General features: G+C 42.2%; 1 protein-coding gene across 4 annotated transcripts in view; it reads right to left on the bottom strand.

The window, feature by feature from the left end:
* MAP3K15 (mitogen-activated protein kinase kinase kinase 15) overlaps positions 1–15631 on the bottom strand; it is a 164496-nt gene that overhangs the window by 56015 nt on the left and 92850 nt on the right. For all 4 annotated transcript variants that reach the window (XM_059720882.1, XM_059720881.1, XM_059720880.1 and 1 more), the window contains exons 7-12: positions 12795–12965; positions 11774–11886; positions 11087–11246; positions 10280–10430; positions 9480–9587; positions 6808–6857 (exon numbers count right to left, since the gene is read on the bottom strand). In XM_059720882.1, the coding sequence (XP_059576865.1) occupies positions 6808–6857; positions 9480–9587; positions 10280–10430; positions 11087–11246; positions 11774–11886; positions 12795–12965 (753 nt within the window). The remainder of the gene's footprint in view (positions 1–6807; positions 6858–9479; positions 9588–10279; positions 10431–11086; positions 11247–11773; positions 11887–12794; positions 12966–15631) is intronic.

Here is a 15631-nt window from a genome sequence, read left to right as displayed (position 1 = left end):
AATTGGGAGAACTAGAATCCACCTGCAAATCATAGACAGTGTACACAGCAGACCTGCATGCCACTATTCTGACTCCTGAGCTGAAAAAGGGGCAGAAAACACTTGCAAGTCCTGCTTCAAGACTTATGGTTGCAGAGACTGCATTAGTGCACACTGGGAACATGTACACAAGATGTTTACTGTGGGGATGACTAATCAGCTCCACCATAACATGTCACCGTCTACATGTGTGGTGCTATTAGGACAAAATAAACTAATCAATTCTGCCATAGGATAGTACTGCTAGACACACGTACTATCCTATGGCGGAGTTATTTACTCCATCACAATGTACGTGTAGACACTGACGGGGTTGGCTGAGGCACAAGGGTATTACAGTGCGGGGGCTGCTGCCAGCTAGCCCCACACTGTAGCATCCTCATGCCTCAACCAGCCTATCCACCGTACGTTGAGCCAGGTAAGAGAAGCCCTGGGCTGGCAAGCTGACCCATGGGGCCCTCTGCAAGTGCCATGGTCCTAGGCGCATATGCAAACATTGTACCCGGGAGCAATAAACTCCAGAGAGAACTGTGCCAAAGTTTATTGCTCTACCCTAACTGCACATGTAGACATGCCCACTCATTTGTCAAGCCCCTGTTTTTCTTCCCTAGTTAACACCCAAGCTCCCCCTGCAAATTGACCTACGCAGAACAATCATGATGCCAATATCTACCAAGTATAAAGTTTGCAGAGATGCCCCGTTTCTGCTATATAATGAAACCCCTATAGTTTAGCAGTATTTGGGGATTTCTGTGGTTCTCAGGCTCATAAGCAAAGTTGAACCTAAATGACACTTTCCCCAAACCCAAGCAATAATTTTGATAAGTACTGCACTTGGGTGTGTGATTTACCTTATTTGTAGGAAGCACTGAGCTGAGCCCATGCGATGATTTAATACACAAGATAAACAACAATATAATTCATATAACATACATTTAGACAATGAGAAATGGGGGGGGAGGGGAATCGCACAGAAAATATCATCTATATTAAGAAAACAGACTAATCTGTTGTTGCAAATATATATATTGTAACATTTTATTGCAGACTGCATAGTAATCAGGTACCCAAGGTATAGTATTATGAGCCTGTTCTTTAATAAATAACTGTAAATCACATTTTCCAAGATATTATTACTTTTGTGGGTATACTAAATCAACAAGACATTGAATAAGTATCTGTCTTGTTACACAGATATTTGACATATTATAAGTATTTATACTGAAGCTTTTATATAAATGATTTTTCACGCCAATGAAAATAGAGAGTGTTTCAGGAGGGATTTCAGACACATTTCTCTCTTTTGCACTTCTTATTGTCTGGTTTCAGAAAACCTCTGCTCACGTGCTGAGCACTGGTGAATTCTAGGTCTTGACACCTGAATCTCCCATTTAAAAGTGCAGGAAATTTAGGCTCCTAATTCAAATTTGTGAATTCTTCTCTGGAAACTGGGTGCTTAATATGAAAGGTGTAGAACCACTTGGCATCCTCAAACCCAAGTCCTCTTGTGAATCTTGCTTCTGTACCTTTGCTATAGGCTAGTCTGGTGGCACCTTCCACCCCTCCTGCTGAAGCTAGTTCATTGTGCTGAAGCTGGTCCAGAAGGCAAGGACCAGTGTGACTCTGTGATGAAACCACTGCCCTGGAAGGCAGTCTGAGATTCTGGTCTCTGCTTTCAATGCTGCTTATGCATTTTGTCCACTAGTTATTTAATGGAATATGTATAAACAGGATTTGGAGGGACAGACACCGTTCTCAGCTCAGCCAGCCCATAGTGGGGTGTTTAGGGTCACATTCTTGGTTGGTAGGAGTCAGGGTTCAAATTACATTCCCACTTGTGGAGGGAGGGGGTGGACTGAGGCAGGCCTGAGGTGGGTCTGAGGTGGTGGCAGCTTCAAAAGGCATGGGGCAGGCCAGGGGCTCTCATCTCTTATGGGGAGGCTCAGGCCTCCTAAGCCCCTCCCCCGTATTTCGAACCCTGGTAGAAGTTATGGGGTTGAACCACCTCAGACTTAGGAGAGCACAGGACTCAAGTCTCTCACCTCATGATAAAGTTCTCTACCCCCTAGGCTGTTAAGGAGAAGGCAGGTATCAATAACACCACGATAATCACTGTTATTGAATAAAAGGTGGCTCTGAGTGCTGACCCTGATCAGTAGCAACACGTAGGGAGTGCACGGGGGTGCATGTGCATCCACTGAGTGCCGGTGAACCCTGACAGCCAGCGTTCCCCACTTAGGCAATGGGCAGTGGGGGCACGCAGGAGCGCCAGTGCTCCCCCTGCAAGCACCAGCTGGGGAGTGGAAGCACCAGATGAAGCGCTGCAGCCCCCATGGGTGAGATTGACCGCAGGCAGACCCCAGCCTCCCCTGTCACTGACTAAGGTGGCAACAGTTGCCCATGACCCTGATGTTGTTAGGTGGTGATGAGCTTGCTCTGAGCTTGCCAATTCAACTGTGCCAACCAGAGGCCTTAATCTACTTGTATATCCCAGATAGATTCGTACAGGACCTGGGCATACAGACTCAACACAACCAAGAGGGAAGCCTCTGTGGGGATGTAAAGCAGCTGAACATTAGCTGACCATATCAGTTTTCATCAGAAAACTTAAGCAACCAGCTGCCTGTATGAATAGGTCTCTTGGACATGGATATCTTAACTTCTAAGTCCTTTTGTGAATCTGGCCCTAGAACAGTACAACACTTAGGTTTGCTGCATGGTCTGGGTTAACAGACCACAGTGCAAACATTCTAAAACATTAGAATTCCACTAAAACAAAGACAAATTTCAAAGTATTTTAAAGTAAATTCTTTAGTAATACCATCTTCTAGAAAAGTAACATGGAAAAAAGAAAAGAGAGACTAATTTTGACTCTACAACTCTAAACAGCCTGTGAAGCTTTCTGTTTCCAAAGCCACTGAATAACTTGGTTTTCTTGAAGCAATTTCTAATGCAGTAAAAGGATTAATCTATACCTGAGTAAACTAGCTAGAGACAAGAACGATGTGAGCTCCTGAAGATCAGATACAGGAGAAACAAGTCAATATCCATCTATTTCAGGTTCTAATTTGCTGATCTAAACATAACAGTTACTATACAGTAAAGCATTGGTAATATAAGACACAGGGACCACCATAAAGATCCATGACAGTGTTTGACAATAAGTGTGAGAAAAGACTATTAGTAATATATTATACAAAAATGGATGGAGTTTCAAAAGCATGAAGCTTCCAAATGATGGGAAAAAAATATCAACTTATGTGAAAGTGAAAAGAAATCAAGTATGGTCCAGTCAAATACTGCACTTCTGGGAATGGGACATAGAATTCCTCAAACCTCAATGGTATGACTGTCAGCTGCCAGCATAGGGGAAAGGAGGCACCTGCAGTTGGGGAGTAGGAAGCTCCCTACTCCTTAGCTGAACCTCCCCCACCCTGAACATGGAAGTGGCAGCTATGGAGTCAGAAGCTTCCCTCTCCACGGGTATCATTTCTGCAGGCACCTGGAAATGTAAAAACAGCAGGCATGAAGCTGAGCCTCCCAGCTGCACACCCATTTTTTAAAGATCTGGGGTGCCATGAGCTCAGCTTCTTTCCCTCACAGTGCCCCAGGTCTTTAAAAAGCAGTCATGCAGCTGGGAGCTTTAGCTGAATGCCTGACTCATTTTTTTTTAAGTTTCCTAGACACCATAAGCTCAACATCAGGAAGAGGCTCCTCGGTGTTAGGCTTGAGGTGCTGCCTAGAGTTCACCTGAGAATGAGCTCCCCCATCCCCAGTACACAGCACTGATTTAAATAGGCATCTGCACAAGCAGCTGGGGATGTGAAAGCTCCCAAGTCCTCAGGGCAGCTCTTTAAATGGAAAAGCATAGCTGGGGATGGGGGAGCTCTCCCTATTGCCTGCTGAATATGTTGGTGTCTCTTTAAACTTGTGCAAATAGTGGGGATGGGAATGGGAGAAGCTCTCCTACCTTTAATTACTTGTGCCAAGCACCTTTTTTAAAGGAGCATGAGCAACAGGGGATAGGAAAAGGTCCCTCATCCCCAGCTGCACTTGCTCATATAAAGAGCAGCTAGGGATGGGGGAGAGCCCCTTTACCTCACTGCTTGTATCAAGCACCTCTTTAAACTGGCATGTATAGCTGGGAAGTTCCCCCATCCCCTGCTGCATGCCCAGCAACCTCCAGGGACAGATCAGGGGGCAGCCAGGTTCAGGACCCAGAGCTGCCCCTGCCAATTTTGTAAGAGGCAGCTCTGTCCCAAACCCCAGGACTGCCAGGTGATGGACCTTGATGCTCAGCTGAACACTAGGCAGCACTGGTCCTGGTGTAGACCCAAGGCTGTCTCCTGCCCAATCCTCAGGATTAGGTAGGGTTGTGTGTCAGACCCTAGAGCTGCTCATGCCCTAACGCTCATTGGGACCTGGCCCCTTAAGGAGCCTTGAAGATCAGGTGCTGCAGGGCAAGACTCTTTAAAGTGCTGGATCCCGAGATGTCTTCATCCTGATGCAGACAACCAGCCAATTGTCATCATCAAGACATGGGCAGCCCCCCCACCAGGTTCCAGTTGTGGGTTCCAATGCTGACAATCAGCTGACAATTGGCACTGGGATGAAGGGGCACACCACACATTCAAGTTATGGCACTAAATAAACCAGTCACAAAGTTGTTACACATTTTTTAATTTATATCTTTGTGGCTGATCTGTCATTTTATGGCACCATAAATTTATGGCACCACGAACATGTGGCATGTTGCCATTTATGGTGTGATTAACATGTTAATCATGCTAGAAATATAACATGTGACAGGAAACTGATACACAGAGTCAGCCTGCTGTAAAAAGAAATTAAAGTATGTTCCCCAGAACTGTCATGCAAGGGGCAAATTCTGACTGCCAAAGCTGATTGCACTTGCAGCAGTACAGAAAAACTCACTAGTGGTAGTGCTTCAAGAGGAAAGGTGGGGTGGGCAGGATTTAAGGGCATGAAGAAGGCCAGCAATTCTTACATTCAAGAGTTCAAGATCTGTGAATGCTTCTACCACATTGTTGCTCCTGAACATCTTGGGAGGAGAGAGGGAGAAGGGCAGGAGTAGATTAGGAAAGCACTGGGGAAGTGAGGAGGCTACACCAGCCATTGCTGTCCAACACAGTCATGTAGGCGAAGGAGTGGGCAGGACCCATAGGCAACTAAGGCTGAAACAGTGGCTGCAAAACAGCCTTAGGGGATCAAATATATTCTCCATAGCTGCTACCGAATCCTCTAGAACACAGTCCTCGCTATCTGGTTCCTGCACTTCAAGAATGGTTGTCACTTATCATAGTCAATTATTCATAGTATCTTTCAAATACAGTGCCACATTCTACTTCCATGTTATACTGGGAACTTCTGGTGACCTTAAGAACAGGATCAGATGCATCTGTATTGAACGGAGTGGCCAAGTAGAATTACACTCACTTGATTCATTTCAGCTGGTGCTGGTAGGCCTTACCTGGAGTACTGGGTGCAGTCTTGGGCCCCATACTTCAAAACAGATGTGGACAGATCAGAAAGAGTCCAGTGGAGAAGGACAAAAATTATTAGAGGACTAAGAAGCAAGACTTATGAGGAAAGACTGAAAGAACTTGGTTTTTGCCTTCCTCTACCCAGGATCTCTTGAGTATAAGTTGACAAGATTTCATAGATGCAGGATATTGACTGCTGTGGTTCCCCTGTTTTACTTGTGACAGGTTAGGGTGTTAAGTCTGTGTTGTGTCAGGTTTGATGGTAGTCTTATGTAAAGTTTAGATTATAGTCTCTATGAGATGGTTTGGATAGGGATAATCCTGCTTCAGGCAGGGAGTTGGACTAGATGACCCCTAGAAGTCCCTTCCAGCCCTACTTCTCTATGATTCTCTATGAGAAGAGATGACTGAGGGGGATTGGATAGCTGTTTACAAATACCTGAAGGAGACAATATAAAAAGGATGGACACAGACTTTTCTCTGTGGCTGTAGGAGAAAGGAGTAGTAATGGCAGGAACCATGATATCGAACTTTGTAACTGTGCTAAATTTCATCCTATTCTATTACTGCAACCCAGTTCTTACTGCAAGTAAGAGCCAAGGCCAATCCTAGAGGAACTCCATTTACAACCTGCTTCAGGTTCAACAGTTTTCCTTTAGACATAACCTAGTGCCATCTCCGTTTTTAGGCTTGTCCTACAGTTCTTGTACTTATCTGCATCTTAACTTGTACACTTCTCATGTGACACCATATTAAATGCTATATAGAAGTCTGGATAGATTAGGCTTTCTGCATTTTTCTTGTCTGAACATAAAACAGTTCTCTTATCAAAGCAAGCAAGCAAGCAATACGTTTGTTTGGCTGCCCTTTCCCTTTTGGTTTTAAAGACAGAAATAGCAACCATGACAGAAGAGACCAAAGAGATAATTCAGTTGCTTTCTCAGAATTTAGACTCCAATACCTGCAACTGATAAAGCAGGAACACACCCAGCAAGGACTGGTTTAGGAAAAGGAGGTTCAAAATGCTGATTTTCAAATTAAAATGCTCATATTTAGGTGAGACTAAGTCAAACTACAGACAAAGTATTCTGCTCCCTTTTTCTTACTGAGAGGCAGGCTCTTCCCTTTTGGCATTTCACAGGGCAGAAGAAAATTTTATAATGGGTAATGAAAAGCAGAGTTCATTATCTCAAGTTCTAAAGCACAACTATCTAACTTAACTGAGACATAAAAAGCATAATTAGCTGTATTCAAATGTACTGACCTTATTCCCCTAATGGAGGAAGCTGTAAAATTCCATTCATGAATCTGCTTCTGTAAGGAACAAAGATCTAAGTCAAGCACAGGTTAATCTGAGCTTGTTATCTGAAGGCAAGGTCATAACATATGAAAAATCCCTCAGATAATAGCCAACATATTATCTCCTTTGGAGACATCTCAGGTTTTTAATTTGAAATAACGCACGGGCTTTTACAGAGTAGGGAACTACACTAAATGCTATATTTACAAACTTCAGAAAAGGAAATTTGACAAGTATCACAGTGATGTCTGAGACAATGTAAAATGCAGCTTCGAAGGCAGTGTTAAAGTTTGATGTACTAAACAGTGCATCTTGAGTCAAGAAGTAATCCTTTCATATTAAAAAATATAGTGGGCACGGCCCCTTTGTGTGGCTCAGGCACAAACAGAATGGAAACATTCTGTATCTTTCCACAAGTCCTAGTCCCAGAAGCCTTGGCATAATGAAAAGCAAGAGAGGGGGAAGAATAGTGTGTGACCGGAAATGCTGCCCTCCAAATAGCCCAATGTGGTGAATGGTGTCTTGTTTGCTGTTGCCAGCTAACATAAGTTAGGCCAGCCTCCAAGGGACTCTACCCCATAAGATGGAGTTAGTCCCATATAAGCAGTAGTCTATACCGGGAGTGATGTAGAATTGCACCAGATCAAAACCCAGGGAAAAAACAAACCTTAAAATCCTGAGCCATTCTTTCTGACATTTTATGCCTGCCCCTAGCAAGTCTATCCACAGTCCAAGCACAAAGATTATCCTCCTGTCATGTCTTTCTGAAAACGTTCCCCTCTTCTCAAATACTTCCAGGCTTTTTAACTTTCCTTCTTCCCCTTCCACATCGAATTACAATTATTTCTTACTGCCAAGAGTTTGCTTTCCCCCATGCTGCATCTCTTCCCCACTCTTTTACTATACCTTCTCTTAAAACCCCACGCTCCAAAAACTCCTGACTCCTGTGTCATTTGCCTACTCAAATCCTTATACCTTTTGTGCTAGGTCAAGGATATCCCCAACCATCTTCTTTGGAGTGGGATGTGTTCTGGAATAGCTGAGCACTTCAGTGGCATCTACAGAGATCACTGGAGTGGTTGTCCTGCAGGGTCAGGCCCCTGTCACTCTTCGCACCCCTGGGTGCTGAACTCTGACCTAGGGGCGCATTCAGATGAGCACGGCATATGGTATGTGGCACTGCAAACATGTTTGCAGTGCCACATACGTACAATCACACTGCAAGGGTGTGGTACCCAAGCGTGTGCTGCTCCGTTTTTTTCTGTGGGTTTTTTTCACCCTGGATATCCTTTTTTCCACCCATGGAAAAAAACGGAGCAGCACACGCTTGGGTACCACACCCTTGCAGTGTGATTGTATGTATGTGGCACTGCAAACATGTCTTTTTCCATAAATTTTTTCCATGGGTTTTTTCCACCCCTGGATATCCAGGGGTGAAAAAAACCCATGGAAAAAAAAATGGAGCAGTGCATACTTGAGCAGTGCGCATTGCTGAAAAGCAGAGCCAGGCTACCTGGAGCTGTGCTATGGCTGCTAACCAGGCTCCATCCAGCAGGATCACCATGGCTGCAGCCCTGGGAGGCCCCCAAGACCCAAGGTCAGGTTGCTGATGCCAGCAATACTGGCTCCAGCCTCCCGTATTGCCCCTGGGGTAACTTGCCACATGCCAAAGCGCGCATGGCATGGGCATTCCCCAGGGGCAAGTAGCTGCAGCATAAGGTGTGCCGCTGCTAGTTGTCTCCAGGGAACCAAATGTCCATGCACATCTGGATGTGCCAAGGGTGCACATCTGCAAGTGGGAGAACCATGAGCAAAGAGGCCCATGCCTGAACAGTGTGATGCACACTCCATGGAGATCCCCTGCAGGAGGATTCTCAGGGAAAGCATCTACAGTGTGGAGGGGGGAAAATCCTATGAGGGTTCTCCACTCCATGCTTGCAGACCACACCCCAGGTTGGGGTGCAGCAGCATGATACATGTGCCCTGGGAATCACCTGGAGGACAATTCCCAGGGTGCGCCTCTGCAAGTGCAGAGTGAACTCGCATGGGATTTCACTGTTCCAAGCTTGCAGACTGTGCTTGGGCTGCCCATGCTCTCCTGCCATAAGATAACTGACTTCAGCAGTAAAAAGGCAGCATAAGCTATGACCACAAATTATCATGCTCACGAATTTGGGCATCCTGGTGTTAGCTCAGGTTTTGTGCTGCTATAAAAATGTTTATGGTGGCACAAAGGCAATATTTGTTTGAAGCCTATACTAAGTATATCATGGTGCTGTGTCAATAATAGCTAATGACATATTAGCTCCAAGTAGCATCATTAAGACACTGCATATGCAAGTACAAAAAGAGAAAGTAAATGGAGGATATCAGTATCAGGCATGAAATTCTAGAGTGCTTCTAGTGCATATGTTTTAATGCAACGAGCCCAAGACCAAAGGTCAAGACCCCATGAGTGCTAATCTCAGATCTGCCACCAATTCCCTCTGCTGTCTTAAACTTCCTTCTATAGTACCTCAGTTTACCCACACATAAAATAGATATAATTTTACCCATTTCACAAGAATGTAGCAAGGCTTAAGTGTCTGCAAATTGCTTCAAGATCTACAGGTGAAGAAACTGCCATCTTCCCTTACCACTTCAATGGGTGAGACATGCCACAGAGAGAGAGATAGCTCATCATCTTCATTGTTGATGGACACATATGCAGGCTGGTAGACCTTGGTTGGTTCTATCACTAATACCTAGAAGGAAATGCACACTTCTGTTTACTATTGTGCAACAGGACCTGAGGGGGCTTGTCTACAAGTGCCCCTACAGCGCTGTTGTTACCATGCCATCATTTAGTACAAGCAGTACTAACACTGTACCATCATTGGAAGTACTAAATGACAGCGCATTAACAGGCCATACTGTGCTGTTCCAATGGTGAATGATTATTTTTAGCCTCTACATCTCCATAGCAATACCCTATTCCGATGGAGCATGCTGCTACACCAATGTAGCAGCAGTATCATGGTTTTTGCCCAAAGACACATCACCATGGTGAATTGCTATGGCAATGTAGCATCATGTGTAGATGCACCCAGGAAAAAGCAATTTATAGATAAAAAGCAATGTCAAACCATGAGTGTGTGCATGTAATACATTTGAAAATGTGTGTGTATTTGCGCATGTGCTATATTTTACAACTACCCTATTTTTCCTACTTACTGTAAAACAATATTATCATGGTTGTACTTGTTACTTAGCACTAGAGACAACATTAGATGCCTTGTAATTGAATACTAAAAGATTTTGGTTAATGCCATACAATAAAATGTTGGCTAGTTAGGATTTTGTTATGTTTATAGTCTAACTTTTTTTACCTCCCACCCCATACAAAATGAAACATATGAAAGAAATACAAGTTATAAAACCACACATAACATCTTACTGGAAATCTCAGTCCATTGGTTGTTTCTTCTGTTGCCTCAAAAATGATATCTAACCAGAAGTTGAGTCTCTCTTGTCTAGGAGAATGCTCTATGGTGAGTTTCTTGAAACGCTGGATTAACAACAGATTCTGGACTAATGATCTCAAATACCTAGAACACACAGTTAGTCAATAGATTGAAATAAATAGTATCCCCTCAAAAGATTTTCAATGATTTAGCATCTTATAACGTTTTTCATAAATATAATCCTGAACCAACTTAAACATATTTTATAGATCTCTGTCATTTAAATGTGATGGGTTGATTCTACAGAATTTCAGATGTGATATAAAGTTTAGGCATAAATTTTATGGTGTGGTCTCACTGCTGAGCTGTTAAACATATCTGATGGGGAAATTACATGAATCAGCAAATAGTGATCACGCCATAGAACAGAACAGATGAGAGACCAATGTAGGATTTAACTGACATTACTTTGATGAGAATTCAGCTTCACTTGAAGTCACCTCTACCTTACTACACACATTTCTTGGGACTTGTATCATCATTGTCACTAAGATAGGTAATTTTATTTTCTACTAACCTCCCCCCCGCATCCCAACAATAAGGGAGCTCATTCACATCATGCACCCACAACAATTTTTTTATTTATAAGCTTATCAAGTCATCTAGTTTTTCATTTGTCTTTGCAGGTTTTTCCATATTATTACTTATTTGCTAATGCTTTGTCCAGCCTAATTACAAAAGTCTCCACAGACTTGGAAGACACAGGTTACATGTACATAACAGTAGCACCTACTACTTACCAAACTGGTGGCTTCAGTTTAAACAGCTTCTCCGCTGCTTGTACTGCTTTTCCAACATCATTGGCAAGCATGCTGACACTGAAGAACTGTCCCACATCCCAGTAATTGTTCATTTTTTCCAAGCTTCCTTTTCTTCCCAACAAACTGTTTAACCGTACACCTTGGAAATGTTAAGTCATACTACAATTATTTTTATAGACCTGTCTATATCAAGGATGGGGTTAAATCCAAATACCTGAAATCTGGGGAAATTCAAATTTTAGTTGGGCAACTGGCTCCAATTACCAAATTTTGACCTAGAAGGTTCTGCCTAAATCAGTGATAGAAGAGGCCCTGGTGACTTCCTGACTTTCACCTCTGTTTCAATGGCAATTATAAGTCATTAAGGGGTGCAATATGGTTAGGTCGCTGATCCTACTTAGCCAACCCACATCCTACCTCTGTTCTAGCTCTATGCTGCAGTGCAATGTGCAGAAGTAACAAATAAACAGCTGGTTCTGTGACAAATATGGGCCTCCTTTGGCACAGCCCAGCTGGCACAAAGGGGCCACAGGGCAACAATGAATGAACAGAATCTTTAAACACTGGACCTTAGCATCATCCCATCGTTCCAAAAAAATTCAAGTTTCCTCCAACTTAAAAAATCCCACAGAAAACAGCTTGTAGCATTGTACTTCTTTTGCTTACCTATTTTTCTCAGTTCCATGGAGGTTTCAAACCGCTGCCCAGCAACAAGTAGCAAAACTGCAAGGTTAATTCCAGAGTACAGACTTGACTGGAGTTCAAATCCTTTGCGATACCTGCAGAGAAAGAATGAAGAGCTCACATCTCCCTGTACAACAAACATTAAATACTTCACAGTTGTAAAAAGTGCTGCAGACACTTAGCCAACTGTGAAGAAAGTATTGCAACTTGTACCAAGAGAACCCTGAGCAGGACACGCTTTTGAGAATATGATTTCATTTGTCAGCATAACAGAGGAGAGCATCTGCCTACAACTTTATGATTGGCCAATTGGCACACATTTGAGAAGGGACCTACCTAAGGAACAGCAAGACAAAGGGTTTTTCATGGCGCACAAGCATCACACAGAGCCATATTTCGCAGCTTGCCTCTGATTGGCAGAGGGGCCCAGAAGGCCCCACCCCTTGCTACTGATTGGCAGAGGACACCTTCACTCAGTCTACATCACTACCTCTTTTTTTTTTTGGTTGATTTGATTGTGCAAAGACCAGTAGGAAAAAATTGCATTCTTTCTCTCTCTCAAGACATCAAAATATTGATAAAATGGTATGTAAATACTGTATAGGTTTCATACGGTCTCTACAATAGGTGACTTCTATTCAGAATAAGCTGCCTGAGCAGCACTCAAAACCCATACCAGAAGACCAACAATTTGCACATTCTTTAAAAAAGACAAAACTGCATCTTGACACTCCTCTTCCCCAGAACAAAAATAATGCCCCTCAAACTAAAAGCCCCACTGATAAGTGCATTTAGAAAAATGGAAGTCCTTACTTGAAGTCTTCTAAACCACCTAACAATTACTTCAGTAAGAGCTTGCTTATGAAAGGATTAAATGAGCAAAAGATTTAGCCTTTCAGTCTTTCACACTGCTGTACAGAAGTAATTTGTTTAATTTATTTTTCACAGCCTAATGTACAACTGTGAAAATGTTATTACATGTTATTTTGTTTTTTTCTGTTACCATTCAATGGCACTGTCTCGGCTACTGGTATCTTTACAGTCAGAATCAAGGAACATATCCTTGTAGATTCTCCCACACAGGCAGAACATATCTGGAGCAGGTTGATCACATGTTTGAAAGACTTGAAGCATCACTTGGAGTGCCTTCTCCCTGTCACCTACATTGTTCCTTCTGAAATCAATGCAAAAATGCAATTAATTCATGCAAATATGAAACATCAGGTTTGAAATATGCAATACAAACAGGCTGGGGTTTTGCTGAAATATAAAAATGCATTATTTCCTAGAAATAATATTCTGCTGTCATGAGGCACTAATGGTTAAATCTAAATTAATAACATCCACATGAATCCTCTTTTAAAAAAAATCTCTCATTTGATTTCTTACCCATGAACAACAAAGCACTATGCATAGTGCAGTGCTTCTCAAACTTTTAAAACTGAAGGTCCCCCTTGTTAGATCAAGGCACCCTCAGAAAATGCCAGCTCGTTGTTTTCACTCTTTTTTTGACTATGGAAAAATAATAAAGCAATTCTTCTATTGCAAATAACTCAGACCACAACAGCTCAAAATATTTGTGACACTTTGGGTTCACAAGATCCCGACTGAGACTCACTGGCATAGTGAAAAGGAGGAGAAAAAGGACTTGGTGTGACGTTCGTTCTTGAAAACACTTAATACCATGCAACAACTGTGTTTCCATTGCACTGTGCCTAGTGATAAGAATTTGCAAGGCTGGGCTGCTAGTGTTCAAGCAGTCTCTGTCAGCCAGTCCTGGAGCAATACTGACAAGCTACACTACAGGGAAAAACATATTGAACTCTCTTTGTCCAGAAAGATGAAGCAGTTCACCTTTGGGAAGATGAATAAGGAGGGAAGAAGTGACCTGGATTTATTCTTTGATTTAATCTGTAGAGCTAATAGAATTAAGTATAAAAGATTCAAAAAACAACTGCTGCAGTGAGCTGCTCATTAAAAATCCTAGCCATTTATATTCTTTAAAAATTAGGTTAAATATTAAAATATTTAAATTTGTTTAAAAAAGAAATCTGTTTATCTTGTTACTTTCAGTGAATTTAGAACTCACTATATACATCAAAAGGCACTTCACAGTGAACAGAAACAAATGCATTTGAAAGCGTAAAGCAAACATGGCTTTTGAGCTTAAAAACCACTTCAAGGCATTTTTGCTAATCGCTAGAGGGATTTAAACTATTTACCAACCCATTTTTCAGAGCTGCTTATGATTTCCTGATCCCTAGGTATCTATGTATCCAGGAACAGACTTATGTTTATGAACTGTTATGCTTACATTGTCAGCAATACCCATGGCAGAAAGCTGCTTCTGGTAATTTTAGCATTTTTTTATCCATGGAAAGGATTAAAATTTACTATAAACAGCTCAGTTCCTCAGGTAATCAGCAGATGGAACAGGACCTGTGCAACATCTACAGTAAAAATCAAAATTAGTGTGTGCGAGGTGAAGACTAGTTTAATATATAGATTGGTAACCAACTGCCTATGTTTTGCACTGACAGCGATACCGGTTATGTAAAGAAAATGTTATGGTAGAAAGTACCGCAGTATTGTTAAAAAAGCATATTTTCTTTAGGCTGCATGTTAACCATTTGGAATGTCTATAGAGGAGAAAGTTAAACAAAAAAAAATCTGAGAGTTTTACAGCTGGGTTTTAGGCCTTGTAATTGCGTGCAAGGATCCAAGGCAGTGATTTTAGGGATTCCTTGGCCTTCCTGGTCGATGTTCCTATGAAAAAAAATTAGGGAGAAGTCCAATGTCCTGGTCCCCTTCTCTCACTAAATCTTTTCTACATTCATCAGAAAGCAATAATGACGAGGTTTTATCACCCCCCTCCCTTTTTTTTCTTCTTTTTTTACACAAACAATTACAGTTATTCATGCATAGCCAAGGACAATATTTGGTCTTAAATTAGGTTCTTTCAAGATCCAACAATAAATATGCATTTGGCATCTATTAAGATTGTAGGGTTTAAGGATATATTTGAGCTCTTGATGCAAAAAAAGTTGCACAACCAGCATCTAATGCAGTATCTTGTACTGCCTCATACCTTGCGTATGCAAATCACTGCACATTGTAAGACAAAACAGGACTTTATTAATTCAAACTGAATGCTTCCCAAACTGTACTTTTACAGTATGCCTTATTAGTAGCATGCAGGATTATACTACTACACTGAAAAAGGAGGACATCTCCAAAGGTTGAAACTTAGTACAATGAGATGGCACATTTGACACCTATAGAGAGGGTCATGTTTAGCAGGCTCAATAGCTTTGAAAAGTTTGGTACAATTGGGAAGGAAGTCTTAGAATATTTTGGTAGATAAATTGTCACTTATTGCACACTTCTCTTTCATTCTATCCCTTCTTTTCTCTCCCCCACCACCCACATTTCCTTGTATTGCTCATTTGTGACATCATGTGTACATGTACAATTGATACAGATATTTTTCTGATTTATGTATTGTATTTTTTTAATCAATACTCTTTAAAAAAAATTAACATTGTTTTGTCTGAGCAGAGGAATATCACTTAACTGAAAAGAGTCTCACAATGTGAACAGCGTGGCTTAATTTTATTGTCTTTTGCTTCAGCCACATTGTCCATAAGTTGGCTGTGCAAGAGCACAACTTTCAAGGGCAGCAGTGGTGAGAGAAGTGGCGGGGAATCCCGGAGCCGGAGAAAACCGGCAGGGATCAGAGAAGCCAGCAGAGAGGCCAGCAGAAGCGGCAGTGGTGGCTGCTGCAGCAGCGGGAGCTGCGGGAGCAGTAGGAGCTACGGGAGAGCTCGGAGCCAAGGAACG

The sequence above is a fragment of the Alligator mississippiensis genome, chromosome 1, assembly GCF_030867095.1.
Source record: "Alligator mississippiensis isolate rAllMis1 chromosome 1, rAllMis1, whole genome shotgun sequence".
NCBI classification, from domain to species: Eukaryota; Metazoa; Chordata; order Crocodylia; family Alligatoridae; genus Alligator; species Alligator mississippiensis.
This window is presented reverse-complemented; position numbering and strand designations above follow the sequence as displayed.